We start from the raw sequence: 17,600 nt of genomic DNA, 5'->3' as shown, positions 1-17,600 counted from the left end.
GTTGCTGCCACCACTTGGCTACACCCGGCGTGGAGAATGGCCTCCAATGCGGCTGCTCTGGAAACACCGAGAACCGAGAGGAGTCAGAGCCCCCGCTGGCCAGCTGCTAGTACCACAAGGAAGAGGGCAGGCCCAGTGCTGGCAGTGCCCAAGGTCAGAAACCCAGATGGCCTGGGAATTCATCTCTCAGACCGAGTTTTACTGATGTATATGTTTGCCTACAGTAAAATTCACTCTTTTTAATGTCCAGTTCTATGAGTTGTAACAACTGCATACAGTTATGCAGCCATCACCCCTTCCCCTTCGAACTTAACTCTTCCCTCCTTCCCCAGCCCCTGGCATCCACTGATCTGTTTTCTGTCCCCACAGTTCATGTTGGCAACTAACTCAAAATTTTTGTAGGGTGCAGGACAAATAAAGTATCTGGAAGGTTAAATTCAGCCCACCTGCCTTCAGTTTGCTCTTCTGGTTTAGAAAGACAGTGCTTTCACTGTCAGCACCCCTGCCAGCACCCCTGGCTTACCTGCAGGGAATGGAGGGCGCACGAGAATAGCCGTTCATCACGCTATGACGTGCCGGGTGTGAGAGGCAGCCATGGGCACCACTTTTCACAGAGAAGCAGATTTTAAAAGGTGAAGCACACAGACTAGACCGCCTGATCGTGCATCCTAGGTTCTTCAGTTCAGAGCTCTGCCGACTTGGTCCAGCTGCACATCTCGGTACCTCAGGTGCCTCTTCTACAAACAAGGATCCTGATAGGACCGACTTCTCAGGTGGTGGTTCTAAGGACTGAGTGACTACATGTGAACTGCTCAGAGTGCTGCCTGGTGCAGACGGAGCGCTCTGTATCAGCTGTTGCCATCTGCTGAGTCCCCAGCACTGTGTCAGCCTCTTGGGATAGATTCCATACCTTCCATGAACTTATACTGATTGTCTCCTTTGTACACATAAGAATGATACCTGTGAAATAATGGCAACCAACTCAGTTTAAGGAATTGAGCGCTGGAGGACATAAGCTGTTCTCTAAAGGGAGATAATCCATAATTACCTCAAGCCCAATGAGTTAAACTTGCCTTAACTTTTCTTTTTAATGGAGGTACTGGGGATTGAACCCAGGACCTCGTGCGTGCTAAGCATGCACTCTACCACTGAGCTATTCCCTCTGACCCTGCCCCACTTTAACTTTCTGCTGCCCTCACAGTGGCCCCTTTGGAGGATAACACTCCATTCTTTTGATATTAAATAAGCATGTACTCTATAAGCAGTATGGACGAGATGTGGGGAAAAATCAGAGGCTCTGAAGTGCTAGGCTCCAAGCTTTATTTATTAAACACTTATTCAGTATCTTAATTACCTAGCACTGTGCTGAATGCTAGGGATTCGAAAATTTGGAAAGTATACAGACAGGGAAAGAGGGGGAAACTGCATGTATGGGGGCCGGGGGTCTATGGGAAATCTCTGTATCTTTCAGTTCCACTGTGAACCTAAAACTGCGCTGAAAAAAAAAGCAAGTCTTTTTTTAACAACAAAAAAAAAGGTGTTTGTGGGGGAAATGAGCAATTGTCATTGATACTGTGATAAAACATTTTTCAAGGGGGCCCAAAAGGTATTACATTCTAACTAGAGAGTAGGGTGAGGTGCGGCCCAAAGGGAAGCCTTTATGGAGAGGGTCTGCATGGGCTGGGGGAGAGAGCCAGGGGGGAGGGTTCAGAGGGCCCAGAGACTGGCTGAGAAGTCGGGGCTTTGTCTTGTGGGCTCCTGATGTATTGTTACCTGATTTAAGCCTTATGAGCACCCTGAGAGAATTACACAAATAAAAGGAAAACATATCCCTATTTTACAGATAAGCAAGTTCATATTGAAGAAGTGAGCCGCTCACAGTCATAAATTGGTGGAAGCGGGATTGGGAGTCTGTCTGTACCCCAGCCCACAGCTCCCCACACCACCCAGGGTGCCCCAGGCTCACCTCCTGGGGGCCCAGACAAGCTCGAGGCCAACCTCCTCCACTCTCAGCCTCTGCCCCCTGGGTACCTGCAGAGGAGTCTTCCCGTGCCTGACAGGCATGCTCTGGCCTCTGTCTCTCTTTCCAGCCTTCCTTTCCCACCAGACCCTGCAAACATTCCACTCCATGGCTCAACAACCCTCAGGTGTCCTCTCCATGCGGCCGGCCATCTGCTCTACCTGGAACACCTGCACCACATTCCCTCGCTCTCTCTCGCTTTCACATCTGGCTACCTCCTAATCGTACTTTCCACACTCGGCTCAAACGTGACTTCCAATACCCGCCCTTCCTCCTGCCCACTGTGTTCCCTCCCTTCCAAACCTCCTTGTCTGCCCTACAACTCCCCATACTAGGTCATCTGGTTGATGCTTCCTCAGAATTGGAAAGCAGCACAGTGGACTCAATAAAGGATTGTTGAGTAAATGAGTGGAGTCCTCTTCTCGTCTGCAAAGCCCTCCCTCCCTCCCCCGCCCTGGTCCCTCCTCCCCTGCGCTCTGTCCTGCCTGGGCTCCATCTCTGGTCATCTCCCTTCTTGGCCTGCTGCGCCCTTCGGTCTCCTTTGGGGGCTCTGCCCTCATTAAAAACCAAAGCCAGATACACATGACTTCCAGGACCAGAGAAATTCCCAGACCTCTGTCCCCACCTTACTGCTCAGAGGGACAGTGAGAGTTAACTAGTCAGTCAGCTTGGAACAGCTGAGGAAGGGAGCCTTGGCCCAGGAGGTCACCAGCAGCTCCCGCCCGTCCGGAGTGAACAGCAGCCTCTGACATCAGCATCAGCCCCATCCTCCCGTCTCCCCGTCACAGTGTCACAATGGCCATAATTCTCCATGGGACAGCAACGGCAAGGCCTTGAACATTATCTGCATGGATAATCCCGTAATAACTCCTCCCCTCTCCCCACCTCCTTCCCCAAGACACGCACGTGCGCGAGGGCGCACGTGGGCCACGTCTGAGGACACACCTCGGGAAGCTGGCCTGCAGCCTTTCCTGCTCACACCCTGACTTCTTTCTACGTCTCCAGCTCAGGCTGGAGACAAACAAGAGGCCAAGGCCTCTCCTTCCAGTGCCATCTTCCTGCCACTCTGCAGGGGCTGGAAACAAAGCCCACAGGCAGGTTGCCTAAGTCAGAAGACATACCTGCGCCCCTGTGGCTTCCCGGACTGGTTGCCCCGTAGAGAAGGAGCCTGTTCTGTGCCCCCTGGAGCTGAGTGCTGGGGAGGGGTGGGGGAGGGGGCAGGCCCACAGAAGAGACAGCAAACACACACAAGCCATTATACAAATCAGGACTGAGATGGCCCCTCTAGTGGGACTGTCAGTAGGGGACAGGCCAGTTGCAGAAGGTTGGGTGGTTAAGGAAGGCTTCACAGTGCGGGCAGGGTCACAGGGGGCCTGAGGATGGGCCGGGGCCTCCCAGCAGCCACTGCTCACAGCGGAGCCCATCACAAGGGCCTCTCCAGGTTGCGGGCCCCTTCCCACTGCTTCAGCGGGGCTTGGAGGGGGCATGTGGGGCTCACCTGTTCCAGATGAACACCAGGCGCCCAGCCTGGCTCTGAGCAGCTCCTGTTCCTCTCATCCTTTCTAAAATGAGGGGGACAGCAAGAGCTGGGAGGGGACCCTCCACTGCTCCCTGCTTTTCAGGCCCTCACTCTACCTCCAGGCAGAGGTGACCAGACTCGGAACTCTCTCATTAAAGGGCTGGGAACAAATCTAGTGTGACAACTCTCAACAGTTTTGCAGGTGAATGTGGCTTAAAAGGTTGACCTTAAAGGGAAAAGATTTCATCAGAGACCAGCCTGCAGGCTGGGAGGGGCTCCCCCTCGCTGGGCCTGGGTGGGAGCGTGGAATACAGAGGAGAGACAGGGCCACCTCCTGAGTCCACGTTCAGAACACTGGCCCCCAGAGTGCAAAGACTGCTGAGCGCCACAATACCCTGTGTTTTCAACCTTTCAGTTCATGCCAAGCCCTGTGGCGCAGTCTGCCTGGCCGAGCTTAATCTCGGAAAGTGTGAGGAGGGTGTGGGATGCAGCCAGGTCTGGGCCTCCTCTCTTTGTGTCTGTGGCTAGTTCTCCCCTCTGCTTTGTGAGCTCAGCCCTGAGGCACCATCTTTGCTCCAGAACAAACTCCTGAGAAGGGGACTGACTCCGCATAGGGCTTTGGTAAAAGGTCTTTGACATAAACGGATAAATCAATAATTGAACAGTCGAACGCACGTGTGAAGATGGGCTGAAGGTCAGAAGACTTGTATTGTTGTCCCAGGCCTGCCCCTGACCACCTGTGTGACCTTGAATGGGTCATTTCCACTGTTAGTTGAAACACACAACGTGAGTGCTGTGAGTTTCCATTTTATTTGGAGACTTCCCAAGGACTATAGCCAGGAGCCAGCCTCTTAGCTCTGAGCTCTGAGGAACGCCCTGCAGTAAATATGATTTAGGTGACGGGGTGCATGCAATTAAACATGCATCTCAGTAAAAGGCCGCTGCTAGTCATGAGCAGCAGGTATCACCAAAGGTTTCCGTGCTTTTCTAAGTAAGGGAAGATGCAAAAATCCAGGTTCATAAAAAATTTCTCTGGAAATAGTTTCAACTCTCTAAGGGCCTGTTCTGCCAGTTTTCCTGGAACACAGTGTCTCATCCTGATCTTTGTCCTGGAGTTCTTTCAGAGTGTATTAGTCAGCGACTGCAGTGGCTAGTGACCCAATTCTTGTAGAACTGGATGGTAGGCAACATTCCTTAGTTGGCAGTGCCCTCCGTTTGGTCATAGATTCAACGAAGGTTTGGGAGGCATTTCATGACCAATTTGTCCCACAGCGCTAGGAAGGCTCGTTCCTAGGTCTGGAGAGGATTTCACTGTAGGTCACTTGATGTGCTATTACTGAACTAAACCCTATCCATCAGTAGCCAAAAGTCTCTGGGCCACATGTCGTGCTTGTCTGTTATGGTCCAGGAACAGATTCCCTCTTGTTGCTTCTTCCCTTATCTAGAGTTTGACTATTGCAATCACTGATCTCATACAGAACTATATATTTGGTTCATTTCAAGTCACCTAGACATCTTTATTTTCACTGGAGGCTCAGTTACACATTTGGTAATTCAAGAAAAAATGATCTTGTAAAATAGGCAGAATGTAAGTAACATAGCTAGTAGCCTTAATAAAGTCATAAGTAAATACTTCAAGTCAAGAGCTTCCATTAGGTGCAGGCCAGCATATCCCCTGGTTGCCTGACCCAGTCTGTTCCAGACCAATCGCTATCTTTAAGGGAAATGATATATTGGCATTGTTCATAATGTACTCAACCCAATTTCCTAGTGTTAGTAGACTGATTATCTAGTATGATTTAGTTGTTACCAATATAAGGGCCTTTCAACTTAAATGATCATCGTCTGGTGTTAGTCATATAAATCCATCCCATAACTGAGGGAGTGTCCCTCCTAATAATCAGGAAGTTATATCCTTTGAAATTTAGCTCATTGCTCTGACTGACCTTAGTTAACCTTTAAAAGAAAATGCATATTTATGGCCAAGGTCAGAGCAAATATGACTGATGGCCAAGTGAGGGGGTCCTGAACAGAACTGTAACTTCTTTCTTCTAAAAGGAATTTCCTGAGGGCCATCCAGTTAGAGCCATGGAGAGAAGAAATCCACCAAGGTAACCCAGAAGTACTGGATGTAGGTAATGACTGTAAACCCAATAATTGGATTAATTTTTGAATTCTGCATAGAATTTGTGCCCATAATAGAAAAACATTTGATTTATGCAAAAGTCCAAGAAATTAAGAAAATACTATAAACAGTCATATGGGTCAGGCCTAGTACTCTGCTTCTGATGTGGCCTTCTTCTCGTCCTGGGGTGGGTGTAGCTTCTTCTCTAAGTGTTGTTATAAGGTGAGTTCAAGGTCAGCAGTCCTCTCTATTAGACCAGTGCAGGGGCACTTTTTAAGTGGAATATATAAATCCAAGAGTCGATTCCCTTCAGTTTTGCTGCTCACTAGCTAGTTAAGAGTACCTGATAAGGGTCCTTCCATCTAGGCTGGAGAAAGTCCTTTAAATGATGTCTTTTCCAGTATACATCATCTCCTTGTTACAGGTCAGGGGGCATTTGATCTTCATCCAAAGATTACTGTGATAAGCTTCAGAAACAAACTTATAATGTCCTTTTAATAATTCCATTAAACTTTATAATTATTTTTAAACTTTATAATTATAATTAACAGAGCAACAAGAAGCCATCAAAAGAAGTAAGTCTTGGGCAGTTAATATAAACCTTGAAGACAATTAAGAACACTATAACTTAATATCCGCTGAAACTTAATGCTTTTTTCTCTAAAATCACCCTCATTTCTACCAAATACAGGTAAATTAAGACTAATTTATTTGCAAAATAAACTTGTCCTGGTTTTTTACATAAGTGTAGGTGATCATATAGATTCTTTTAAATTGGCTGTGCTGAAACTTTTCACAAGGAATCTCAGGTTGAACTTTTAAAAGGCCTCTTAAGGCCAGGAAAGCCATGCCAAGAGCTTGCCATCAGATTCCGCCTGCGACATCTATAGATTTGCATGAATTCTCTTCTCAAGGTCTCCAAAATATCTTCACATTCTTGCACCTGCCAGGAGGTGACCTTCCTTATTCACCTGAGAGGGCTGTTAGGAAAATTTCCAATTTCTGGAGGGATCAGGTAGAAAAAAAAGATAAATGTTTCAGTTCTGCTTACAAATGTATAATTCACCAACTTGCTGTAAGTCACAGTTAGTTAAAGGTTTCCTTCCACCTGGCTAAGATATAAGGTTTCCTTATACCTAGAAAACAAAGATTAAAAGCTAGTAATACTTCAGACAAAAAGCCATAAAAATTATAACCATATTCATCAGTTCACTCAGTCCTATGTAACTAATTCTTGATCTTTTGTTAATAGTTTTATGAAGCCATCAGGGTTTCTACTAGAATTCTTTAATTTCTTACCCAGTTCACTGCTATGATCTGAAAGTTATCAGAAACCTGTACTTGTCAAAAGGTCCTTTCCGTGTATATTCTTGAAGATAAAGTATTTTTGGAAAAGCATCAGAATACAATAATAACTGTCTATAAATGGCAAATGACTTTAAAAGGTAGAGTTAAAGACTGATTACAGTGCAAATGTCAAAGAATTTGGTTATTTTTATGACACACAATATTAAAATAATAGCGAATTATGACTGATAACATTATACAAGGACATATTAAAGTTTTAGAAGTTTCACATAACTTTTAGAACATTTACGACATTTACCCATACAATGGAACCTAAGAATGTTTATTACCATTCATTTGACAATGCTTTCCATGTCATTTAACATACCACAGAAGCCTAACTAGTTTAACTTCTTTTTTTTTTTTTTAACATTTTTTTACTGAGTAATAGTCATTTTACAATGTTGTGCCAGATTTAACATCTTTCTTTGATAACGAGAGAAAACAAATCTCTTCAGGTGTTCCAGGGACCTCTGGAAAACCTCAAAGTTAACTAGAGGTCAAAGAATTTCATTTAAAACTTGATTTGGAAAAGGTTGTCAAAAATACCAAAAAGGTTTAAAAACACTTGGTCAAATAGGATCTTCAGTCACTGTGAAACTACATTTATTTAACCAAAGTGACAATAAAAGATTTCAAAGGCAAATATAGATAGCTACAACAGATTACTTCAAAAAATAAAGAAACTTCATAATCTGTTACCAAAAGCAGATCAATAATCTAAGAAAACTTTGTCCTCTCAAGAGACAGAAAACCAAATTCAGGTTTGGCACTACCTTAAATATTAAAATTCATGTACTCAATTAAATTTATTCTACTCTTAGCCAGCCCTGATCCCATACAAACCTTTCTTTTCTTTTTTTTTTTAGGGTTTCTTTCCCCCAAACCTTCTATAACTTCTTTTCTGCCTCCAGATTTTTGTCTTATGCATTTCCTTTTCTCTTTATGACAAAATTATTTCTTCTTCCCTTAACTAAATGCATTTCCATTCCTTATACTTTTTTCTCCTTGCAAACAAAAATGTTCTCCTTATTAATTTTTAGTACCTTTAATTACATATTTTAATTAGAGTTCTCAACTCTTAAAAAAAAAAGCACCTTAATTTCTAGTGAAAACTAATAATTAAGCAATTATGAACTGTCTTTTCCATTAGCATTCTGTAGACTGGCAAACTAATAAATACTATTTATAATTTCTAAAAACATGTGCTTTCTTACAGAAAATGTCTCAATTTAACACCAAATATATTTACTAGTTGTCCTAAATACCTTTAGTTTCTCTGTAAAAAGAAGCCTATGTTCAATAGTTAATGTTTTAGTATCTATTTCATTTGGGAATGATTCTATATTCAATAAACCTTCATCATTTTAACTTAATTTATCAAAACTCTCCAGTTTCAAGTTACTAAATATCTGGGAAACTATTTTTAAGAGGGCATTCCTAAAGTATAATTATTTCTAAAGGGTTCACCTAAAAATTTACTTTTAAAATTTCATCATACCAAGTTATTTTTCTTGCTGTCAAATTTTTATAACAGAAATGATAAGCTCTTATTTGACTCCTAGTAAACCTATGTGAAATAAAGCTATTATATTTAATATTGATGACTCTAAAGACACGTCTATATTCATTAAGCCAACAAACTTAAGCTAACTTTGATACCAAATATTAATTTAATATTGACTATTTCCCAGATCAGGTGAACCTGAAATTCATTTGGGCTAGTTTCTGAGAATTTATATAGGCCCTTAATTTCCTTTAAGCCAATTAAATAGAGCTCATTTCCAAATTAATTTTGGTTATACCATCTGCAGGTAAAGACATATCACATCTATAATATACACACAGACATACAGACACAACCAGAGATTTCATAGCTTCATTTTTAAAACTGAGTTATGAATCAGATATTACAACATAAAACTCACTAGTTTATAAGTAACAGTTGGAATAAGTTAAGTTTACTTGCTTATGTTTTTTAAAAAGGCCTCTTTTCTCTCTTTTTTTTTTCTCTCTGCCTCAGGACTTAGTCCTGAGGGCACTGGCAGAACATTTATAGCTCAAGGCACAGATAAGGAAAAGCAAATTCTTACTGGAAGAATTTGTTCCTTTAAGGGCAGAATTCTGAAAAAAAATATTTTAGCAAGCCAACATTCTCTAACTGCATACACAAAACTAGTTTTGGAATGTCAAAAGACCCCATCTTACTAAAGCAATCTTGAGAAAGAAAAACAGAGCTGAAGGTATCATCATCCCTGACCTCAGGCTGTACTCAAAGCTATAGTAATCAGCATGGTATGGGCATAAAGACAGATACATAGATCAATGGGTCAGAATAGAGCCCAGAAATAAACCTACACACTTATGATCAATTAATCTATGACAAAGGAGGCAAGAATATACAATGGAGAAAAGACAATCTCTTCAATAAGTGGTGCTGGGAAAACTAGACAGCTACCTGTAAAAGAAGGAAATTAGAACATTTTCTCACACTATATACAAAAATAAACTCAAAATAAATTAAAGACCTAAATGTAACCCTGGATACCATAAAACTCCTAGTAGAAAACACTGGTAGAATGCTCTTTGATACAAAATTATAGCAATATTTTTTGGGGCTCTCTGTTCTAAAGCAAAGGAAACAAAAGCAAAAATAAACAAATGGGACATAATAAAATTTAAAAGCTTTTGCACAACAAAGGAAACCATTGACAAAACGAAAAGACGACCAACTGAATGGGAGAAATTATTTGCAAATGGTATGACCAATAAGGGGTTACTATCCACATATATAAACAGCTCATACACCAACATCAAGAAAAACCAAACTACCTGATTAAAAAATGAGAAGACCTGAAAAGACATTTCTCCAAAAAAAGTCATACAGATGGCCAACTGGTACATGAAAGGAAGCTCAGCATCATTCATCATCAGAGAAAAGAAAGTCACAACAGTGAAAGATCACCTCACACCTGTCAGAATGGCTGTATCAAAAAGAGCACACATAACAGATGATGACAAGGATGTGGAGAAAAGGGAACCTTTATACACTGTGGGTGGGAACGCAAATTGATGCAGCCACTGTGGAAAACAATAGAGGCTCCGCAAAAAACTAAAAATAGAACTACCACGTGATCCAGCAATCTCACTCCTGGGTATTTTTTCAAACAAATCAAAAACACTAACTTGAAAAGATACAGGCAGCCTAATGTTCCTAGCACCGTTATTTACAATAGCCAAGGTACGGATGAAAACTAAGTGTCCCATAACCAAATGAATGGATAAAGGCGTGGAATGTTACTCAGCCATACAAAAAGGGAATGAAATTCCACAATTTGCGACAACATGGATGGGCCTGGAGGGTATTATGCGAAGTGAAATAAGTCAGACAGAGAAAGACAAGTACCATGGGATCTCACTCATACATGGACTCCAAAGAATAAAACGAAGGAATTATTTTTTAGACTACCATTTTGACCATTTTCAGGGCAAGATTTCCTTCAGTTCCCAATCACACAATTACTTGTAACAATAAGTATTCCATACGTATTTTACACAAATCTGGCTGGGGTGTTAGTCAGAGGTTGGCTTTCTGATGCCCCTTATTTAGGCTGAGGAAAGACGTTTTAGCCAGCCTCTTCCACAATCTTTTAACTGAGGCCAGGTCCCTGTTATACACCACCAAATAAGACTCAAGATTATCAATTAATCGGGAGATCTGAGAACCAGGAAAGACTCATCCAAATTCAGCGGGACTTGCTGAAGAGGTGGACGGGCCTAAGAGGTCCTTGCTGGCACTGAGGTTCTGAATCCCAGCACAGTTCAGGTAAAGGAGAGAAGTCAGCTCTGTGCTTTCATGGTCACCAAAACAGCTGACTGGAAAAAAGCACATACATCTTACCAAAATTCATCAAACTGCACATCTGAAATGTGTATAGTTTACTGTATAAGAATTATACAATAAAGGTGTTAAAAAAGAACAAATTAATTTTTTAAAAAAGTACAAGATGAGAGCTGTGAGGTTTCAGTTTTATTTGGGGGCTTACTGAGGGCTATAGCCTGGGACACAGCCTCTCCAGAGGAACTGCTCTAAAGAGGGAGAGGGGAGGCTAGCATGTACATGACTTGGGTGAAGGAGAACATGCAATCAGGGGCACATCTGGGTAGAAGGTTGCTGCTGGTCACAAGTCACAGATATCTCCATTCATGATTCTAGTGCTTTTCTAAGTATGGGGAGAATCTAGGCTGATAAAAAAATTTCTCCTGAAAATATAACTACTATCTAAGGGCTCATTTTGCCTGTTTTCCCAGACCACGAAGTATCCTATCCTGATCTTCCTTTCGGGGTGTATCATATGTCAGCGACTGCAGGGGCTAATGACTTGCTTCTTGTAGAACTGAGTGGCAAGCAACATTCCTACCTAGACGTCAGGCCCCTCATCCTGGGGCTAGATGACTAAGTTCTCCTTGGCAGATGCACGGGGCACTGTTCCAGGATAGTTTCTCAAAGCCTATTGTGCAGCTCACAGAACACCTGCAAGGCAATCACCTGGAAATATTTTTAAAACTACAGTTTTCGGGGGCGGGGGGAAGGTATAGCTCAGTGGCAGAGCGCACACCTAGCAAACACAAGGTCCTGGGTTCAATCCTCAGTACCTCCATTAAAAATAGGTGAATAAATAAAAACCCAATTACCTCCCGCCCCAAAATAAAATAAATGATTTAAAAAAAAAAGTTTTCAGAGCCTTAATTCTAGATCTGACAGCTACAGAGCTGCATTCAACAGCACCGCACATGCTGCCTGAAAACCACTGTCACATGGTCCATAATTTTTTCTACATTGCCTTGACTTCTGCTGCTCCTTTCCCCTCCTCTCCAACCCCCTTCCCCGAGTCAGGCACCAACCTCCTTGCTTCTTTCTGTGCACTACCCCCACCCCTCCCCACACCCCCCCATAAATGGCCAAAGGCTCCTTATGAGGCAATCTCTCTATCCTTGACCCCTTCCTTTGCATGGTGAGTGATGGCTTTTTTATCTCCCAGTGATGAAACACAGCCTTCGGCTGGAGGCATTTAAGACACAGAACACAGTCTGGCCGTGGCTGCAGGACCCAGAGGCCAACTCTGACGAGCTCAGGAAGGACGGGAGCAGTCAGTCACCCTCAAGAGCAGAGGCCACAGCAGCAGCAGCACCAGCCTCCGCGTCTGCCCCGACTGCCAGGAGACGATGCTCCTCGCCACATTTAAGCTGTGTGCCGGCAGCTCCTACAGACATGTGCGGAACATGAAGGGTGAGCTCCCGGGGAGGCGGCATTGGGGGACCGGGAGCTCGCAGGCAATGTTTAGTGGGGAAAGTACGGGACTGGGAAGCAGGCCACTCAGGATCTGGTCCCAGCTGTGCCTCTTACTTAGCCTTCCCTTGCGGGCCTCGATTTCCCCCTAACTGAAGAACTGAGCTGGATACTCAGGTGCCCGTGTGTGTCCCTTCCAGATTTGGTCATTTCTGGTCTCCCCTCCAGGGCTCCTAGCTGTCTTGAATTCTCTCTGACTTTGCCTTTGTCTAAGATTGGTACTGACGGTACCAGGAAAGTCCGAGCCGCAGTGGCAGAGGTGGGAGTAAGCCTGACGCCAACTGGCAGTACTGGCAAGCCCGAGACAGGGGTAGGGAAGAGAAAGGGAAAAGAAAAAGAAAGGGGAGAGACAGCAGGAGAGAATGTAGGTGGGTGAGGCGGGGAGTCCTGTTTCCATCCTACAGTCAGGAGGCAGAAACCAGGTGCTGAAGGACCCACGGTCATTTGAGTCAATCCCCTGCCATCAGTGAAAGGCATACAATCTAATGACAAGTCCTTTCCAATGACAGTGGGTTGAACTAGCTACTGTTTGGATGGAAACCATGCTTGGAAGACCTGTACCCAGCAGTGGGGCTGTTCTCACTAGATCAGCAAGACTGCCCCGGCGCACTGAGCAGTCACTCAGCAAAGGCCCCTTGCTGCGGGCAGCCGCACACACCTCCGGGACCGCGTGCCTAAAAGGCTTCTGTAGCAGGATGTTTTGTTATTTGAACAAAGCTTCTTTCCAAGAAAGAATTTCAGCAAGTTTGAGTGTGGTCTCTGGCCAGCCCAGGTGAAAGGCAGTGAATTCCAGGCCCTGGAGGCAGCCTGGAGTCAAGGACACAGGACCTGGAGCTGACCTGGCTGTAGTTCAAGTTCCTACTAGAGATCTGTGTTCCTGAGCAAGTCACTTTCTCCCCCAGCCGGTGTCCTCTTCTGTCAAGATGAGGAGGTAGAATGGTCCATCTCTAAGGAGCTCTCCCACTCCTAAGGAATGGCTCCCTTCCCTTCCCTGCAGGGCTGAGGCACCAAGCTGTGCTGGCCATCGGCCAGGAGCTGAACTGGAGGGCACTGGGGGGCCCGACCCCAGGAGCGTGGATTAACCAGGTTCGGCGCCGTGGCTCTCTGCTTGGTAAGTGCAGAGGCTTCTGGGCTTCTGCCAGCAGCAGGAGGCTCCCGGCTACAAATGCGCCTGTGGCTCTGGTCTTCCCCCTCCCCTGTGCTACCCCCCCCACCCCCTCCGCTGCCCGGCTCTCCTCACTCTGAGAGGATGGGGATGGAGTTCTTCAGGGCCACGTCCCCTCCTCTCACCTGGGTCTAACTGGACCTGCAGGCTGGACCCTATGGCTTTGGTCTTGGCTCTTCAGAGGAAAGAGCAGGTCCAGAGATCAAAGGGGTGAGAGCCGGTGGGAGGCCAGGAAGCTCAGTCTTTCCTTGGCTGTGTATCCAGGTTCTCAGCTGGAGGACACACTCTACAGCGACCAAGAACTGGCCTATATCCAGCAGGGAGAGGAGGCCATGCAGAGGGCCCTGGGCATCCTGAGCAACCAGGAAGGTTGGAAGAGGGAGAGCCAGCAGGTAAGGGTGGGTGTGGAGGAAGCCACAGTTCCTCATGGTTCCAATGCCACCCTCAAGGCCAGCTGGGGTCTTTGTTCTTCTCAGAATTCCTGCCTCACGCAGCAGTCACTGGGCAGCAAGCAGTTTTAACTTGAGAATTCTCCTTTTCCCAAGGATATATCCCTAGATAGCCCCTTCCCCCAAAGACATCCTGGAGGCTCGCATGTGAGCCTGAATCCTTATCTACCCTCCACATGCACTGAACACCCGTGCAGACCATGGGACTGGGATTCAGGTGCAGTAGAGGCCTCACCCTCCCTGGGTCAGAAGTTCCAGAGCCAATGTGCAGTGTCTGTGCATAGCCTACCTTCCAGCTGAGCTTGCAGGGGTGATCTGGGCTCACTTGCAATGGGGCTGGATCAGAACACAGGTGGCCTAAGGCCTTCTGGGGTGCTCTGCCCCTGAGCACTGCACCTGTGCCGGGAGCCAGTAACAAGGCATGTGTTCAAGGCCGGTGACTCTGAGACTCCGGTGGCTTTGTCTTTACCAAAAGCTCTGGTGCTGCCACTGGCCAAAGTTTAAGGAAGATCTTTCCTTCTCCAAGTTCTCAGAGTTAAAAGACTCCGAATTTGGGAGTCAGGAAATCTGGGATCTAGGCCCAGCAATGCTCTTAGCTAAGGGTCTCTGGGCATCTCACTGACCTTCTCTGGCTCGACATCCTTGGGTGTAAAATGAGGTATTGGACTAGGAAAAGAAAATCTGTGTGAAGCTAGCTGGTTGTAGACACCACATTCCCCACTCCCAGGTTTGTCCCGCTAGGATCTTTGAGCTTCTGCAGTAAGGACCTACCCACCCCCATCAACATTTACCCCCAAGAAACAAGGGTCCAGGGACCAGTTTCCCTCCCCAGTCTGCAGATACACGAGGCTTGTGGCAGGAAGATGACCTCCTCTACTGTAACCAGAGATAGCTCCACACTTCTGCAGGCTTAGTTTAGAGTTCTCCGGGCTGTTCCCCTTCTGCCTCGCCTGGCACTGTCCCTGTGCCCTCGGCTGGGAATGTTTGTCTCTAACCTTTACCCAGGGGCTCCTCTCTGCCTCCCAACAGGCGAATGGGGATGAAGTGCTGAGTAAAGTGGTCCCAGACGTGGGCAAGGTGTTCCGGCTGGAGGTGGTGGTCGATCAGCCCATGGAGAGGCTTTATGAAGAGCTTGTGGAGCGCATGGAGACCATGGGCGAGTGGAATCCGAATGTCAAGGAGATCAAGGTGGGGTGGAGATGAGCTGGGGGTGGGTGTGGGAGCGCCTCGGCCCCAGCCTGGCTGAGTAGTGACTCTGGTTCCTCGTGGCCTGGCAGGTCCTGCAGAAGATTGGGAAAGACACAGTCATCACCCATGAGCTGGCCGCAGAGGCAGCAGGAAACCTCGTGGGGCCCCGAGACTTTGTGAGTGTGCGCTGTACCAAGCGCCGGGGCTCCATGTGTGTGCTGGCTGGCATGGCCACGCGCTTCGAGGAGATGCCTGAGCAGAAGGGTGTTATCAGGTAATACTGGCAGCAGCCTCAAAAGCTCTTTTAACATGGGTTGGGGACATGCACCTACCAAATGTGTGATGAACCCGATTCCAAGAAACCAATCCTTGGTCCCATCTACTCCCAGCATCCTTCCGTGGAGGAAGTGTCCTACCTTCCTTAGCAGAGGAAGACAAGATTGCCCATACAATTTTTATAGCCATTTTGTCCTGACCTTCCCAGAAAGTTTAAGAACCCTAGTAATTTTCTAAAACAATATACAGGGCTGAGATTTAGCTGTTCAGGTATGACCAAAATGTTGACTAAAATAGAATCCGTACCTCTTAGAATACAGCTGCTACTTGAGTTTTCCAGGGGTCCCAGTCACCACCCTGGACCCTTTCTCGACCTCCCCATCATCTGGCAAATAAAAGGCACCACAGGAGGCCTCCAGGTTCCAGCTCCAACTAGCATTTGTTCTGAGGAGCTGGTAACCACGCCAACTGCTAAATCTCACCCTTGGCAAAGGACTTCTCTGATGAGATTTGGGAAGGATGAGGTACTTAAGGAGTGTGGCTGGTAGAACTAGTCAGCGTTAAGAGAACCCTGACTTGTCCTCCTGACCCGACTTGTCTTCATCCGGCAGAGCTGAGCACGGCCCCACCTGCATGGTGCTGCATCCTCTGGCTGGAAGCCCCTCAAAGACCAAACTCACCTGGCTGCTCAGCATTGACCTCAAGGTGAGGGGCACGGGAGGTGGCTCTGGGGAGGTGGTGGTGAGAAAAATACACTCTTAACCTCTCCCACATCATCCCACAGGGAACAGGACCCTGATCAGTTGCAAGGGTGTACCTATAATCAGAGCCAGAAGGCCAAGCCTAGGCAACCCACAACGCTGGGGGTAGGGCATGGCGGTGTCTAAAGGGGGACATCACCTGCAAGATGGCCAAATTTTTCTAACTTCACCTCTAGGGATGGCTTCCAAAGACTATCATCAACCAGGTCCTATCGCAGACCCAGGTGGATTTTGCCAACCACCTGCGCAAGCGTCTAGAGTCCAGCTCTGCTCTTGAAGCCAGGTGTTGAAGACCAGACAGCTATCTCCGGCTCAGCTGGCGTGCAGGCCCATTGGGAGGTCCCTGCTGGAAGCCCCCAAGTCTGTGCAAGATCTTCACCTGGGGCCTGCAGGATGGGGTAGTGGTATGTTTTGAATGATACTAGAACTCAGATCAGTAACAGTACCAAGAAAATGGGGACAAGGCTCTTCTAACTTCATTCACTGATTGGCTCTAAAATGAAGGTTAAGGGTCCCAAAGTATCTGTAGAACTTTCTTCCGAGCCCTTACATAGTTACCTAAAAACATCTCAAAAATGCTACCAGCTGACACAGGGTGCAGAGGGTGTAAAACACAGGGATCGGGACCTCAGACATGAAGGGCTCAAGAGCTCCATTCCTGTGGGCAGGGTGTGCGGACCCAGCAGGCCTTACACAGGGCTCCCAGCAACCCCCTGCTCCTCCGCCAAGTGGGTAGAGAGCCGCACCAAAGAACAAGCAGGTGCCTTCGAGAAATTTCACCCAAGTTATCTTAGTGAAAAAATACAGAACTAATTAAAAACTATTAGAATGGTTTCCCTGCTTCTTCCATGAGCAGCAGCCAGAATAAAGAATCATAACTAACATAAAAACTTCAGTGTGTACCAGTTTTTAAATTCTACTCTTAAAAATCCATTCTAATAAACTGTAACTTCATGCTAGAGGAGTCGTGGGAAAAGATTGCTTAATTCGTTAAACTAAATTTCCTACCTCAAAGGGAAAACTAGAGGACTTAGGTCATTCAATTTTGTAGGACCTGTTAACATTAATCTTTCCTAAAAATTTAATTTACACAATAAGCACAAGCCTAAACTGGTTCTTAAAAGAACTATGGCTGAAAGCTGATTAATGGGCATTGGAAGACGATTATGACCAAAGATTTTTATTCACCTAATTAAAAGGACAGGACCAAAGATGACCAAAGATGAATGGTACTACTAAGACAAAGTTAAATGAAATCAAATTTTATTACTTTCCCACTAGTGACTGTTTAGACCTAAAATGGGAACTGAAACTTTAGTTCACAGTCAATTGTATCACCTCTCAGTCTGACTTGGGGCTGCCAATTTATCTGCTTAAACAGGTCAATGTTTACTATTTTG

The 17,600-nt window shown here is 45.8% G+C and overlaps 1 protein-coding gene across 2 annotated transcripts; it reads left to right on the top strand.

Moving 5' to 3' along the window:
- The first annotated feature begins 11,979 nt into the window (after window positions 1-11,979).
- On the top strand, window positions 11,980-17,159 carry STAR (steroidogenic acute regulatory protein). Of its 2 annotated transcripts, none has more exons than XM_045509996.2 (7): window positions 11,980-12,301; window positions 13,359-13,472; window positions 13,791-13,918; window positions 14,981-15,163; window positions 15,253-15,437; window positions 16,051-16,144; window positions 16,377-17,159. In XM_045509996.2, exons 1-7 carry the CDS (start codon window positions 12,238-12,240, stop codon window positions 16,488-16,490), a joined length of 882 nt encoding a protein of 293 aa, XP_045365952.1. In that variant the 5' UTR covers window positions 11,980-12,237; the 3' UTR covers window positions 16,491-17,159. The 2 variants fall into 2 exon arrangements, with proteins under 2 accessions (XP_045365952.1, XP_010944666.1); XM_010946364.3 differs by having other exon boundaries at window positions 11,988-12,301; window positions 15,005-15,163.
- The last annotated feature ends 441 nt before the right edge of the window (window positions 17,160-17,600 follow it).

This window comes from Camelus bactrianus, chromosome 26, assembly GCF_048773025.1.
Source record: "Camelus bactrianus isolate YW-2024 breed Bactrian camel chromosome 26, ASM4877302v1, whole genome shotgun sequence".
Taxonomy (NCBI): Eukaryota; Metazoa; Chordata; class Mammalia; order Artiodactyla; family Camelidae; genus Camelus; species Camelus bactrianus.
Note: the sequence above shows the minus strand (reverse complement) of the source record. Positions and strands in the feature narration are given on the sequence as shown.

What these genes read in the sequence shown, in the direction of transcription:
- STAR (XM_045509996.2), top strand. Translation starts at nt 12,238, where the DNA reads ATGCTCCTCGCCACATTTAAGCTGTGTGCCGGCAGCTCCTACAGACAT. An exon ending in ACATGTGCGGAACATGAAGG is followed by an intron (nt 12,302 to 13,358) that starts GTGAGCTCCCGG and finishes CCTTCCCTGCAG; the next exon opens with GGCTGAGGCACCAAGCTGTG. An exon ending in GGAAGAGGGAGAGCCAGCAG is followed by an intron (nt 13,919 to 14,980) that starts GTAAGGGTGGGT and finishes ACCTTTACCCAG; the next exon opens with GGGCTCCTCTCTGCCTCCCA.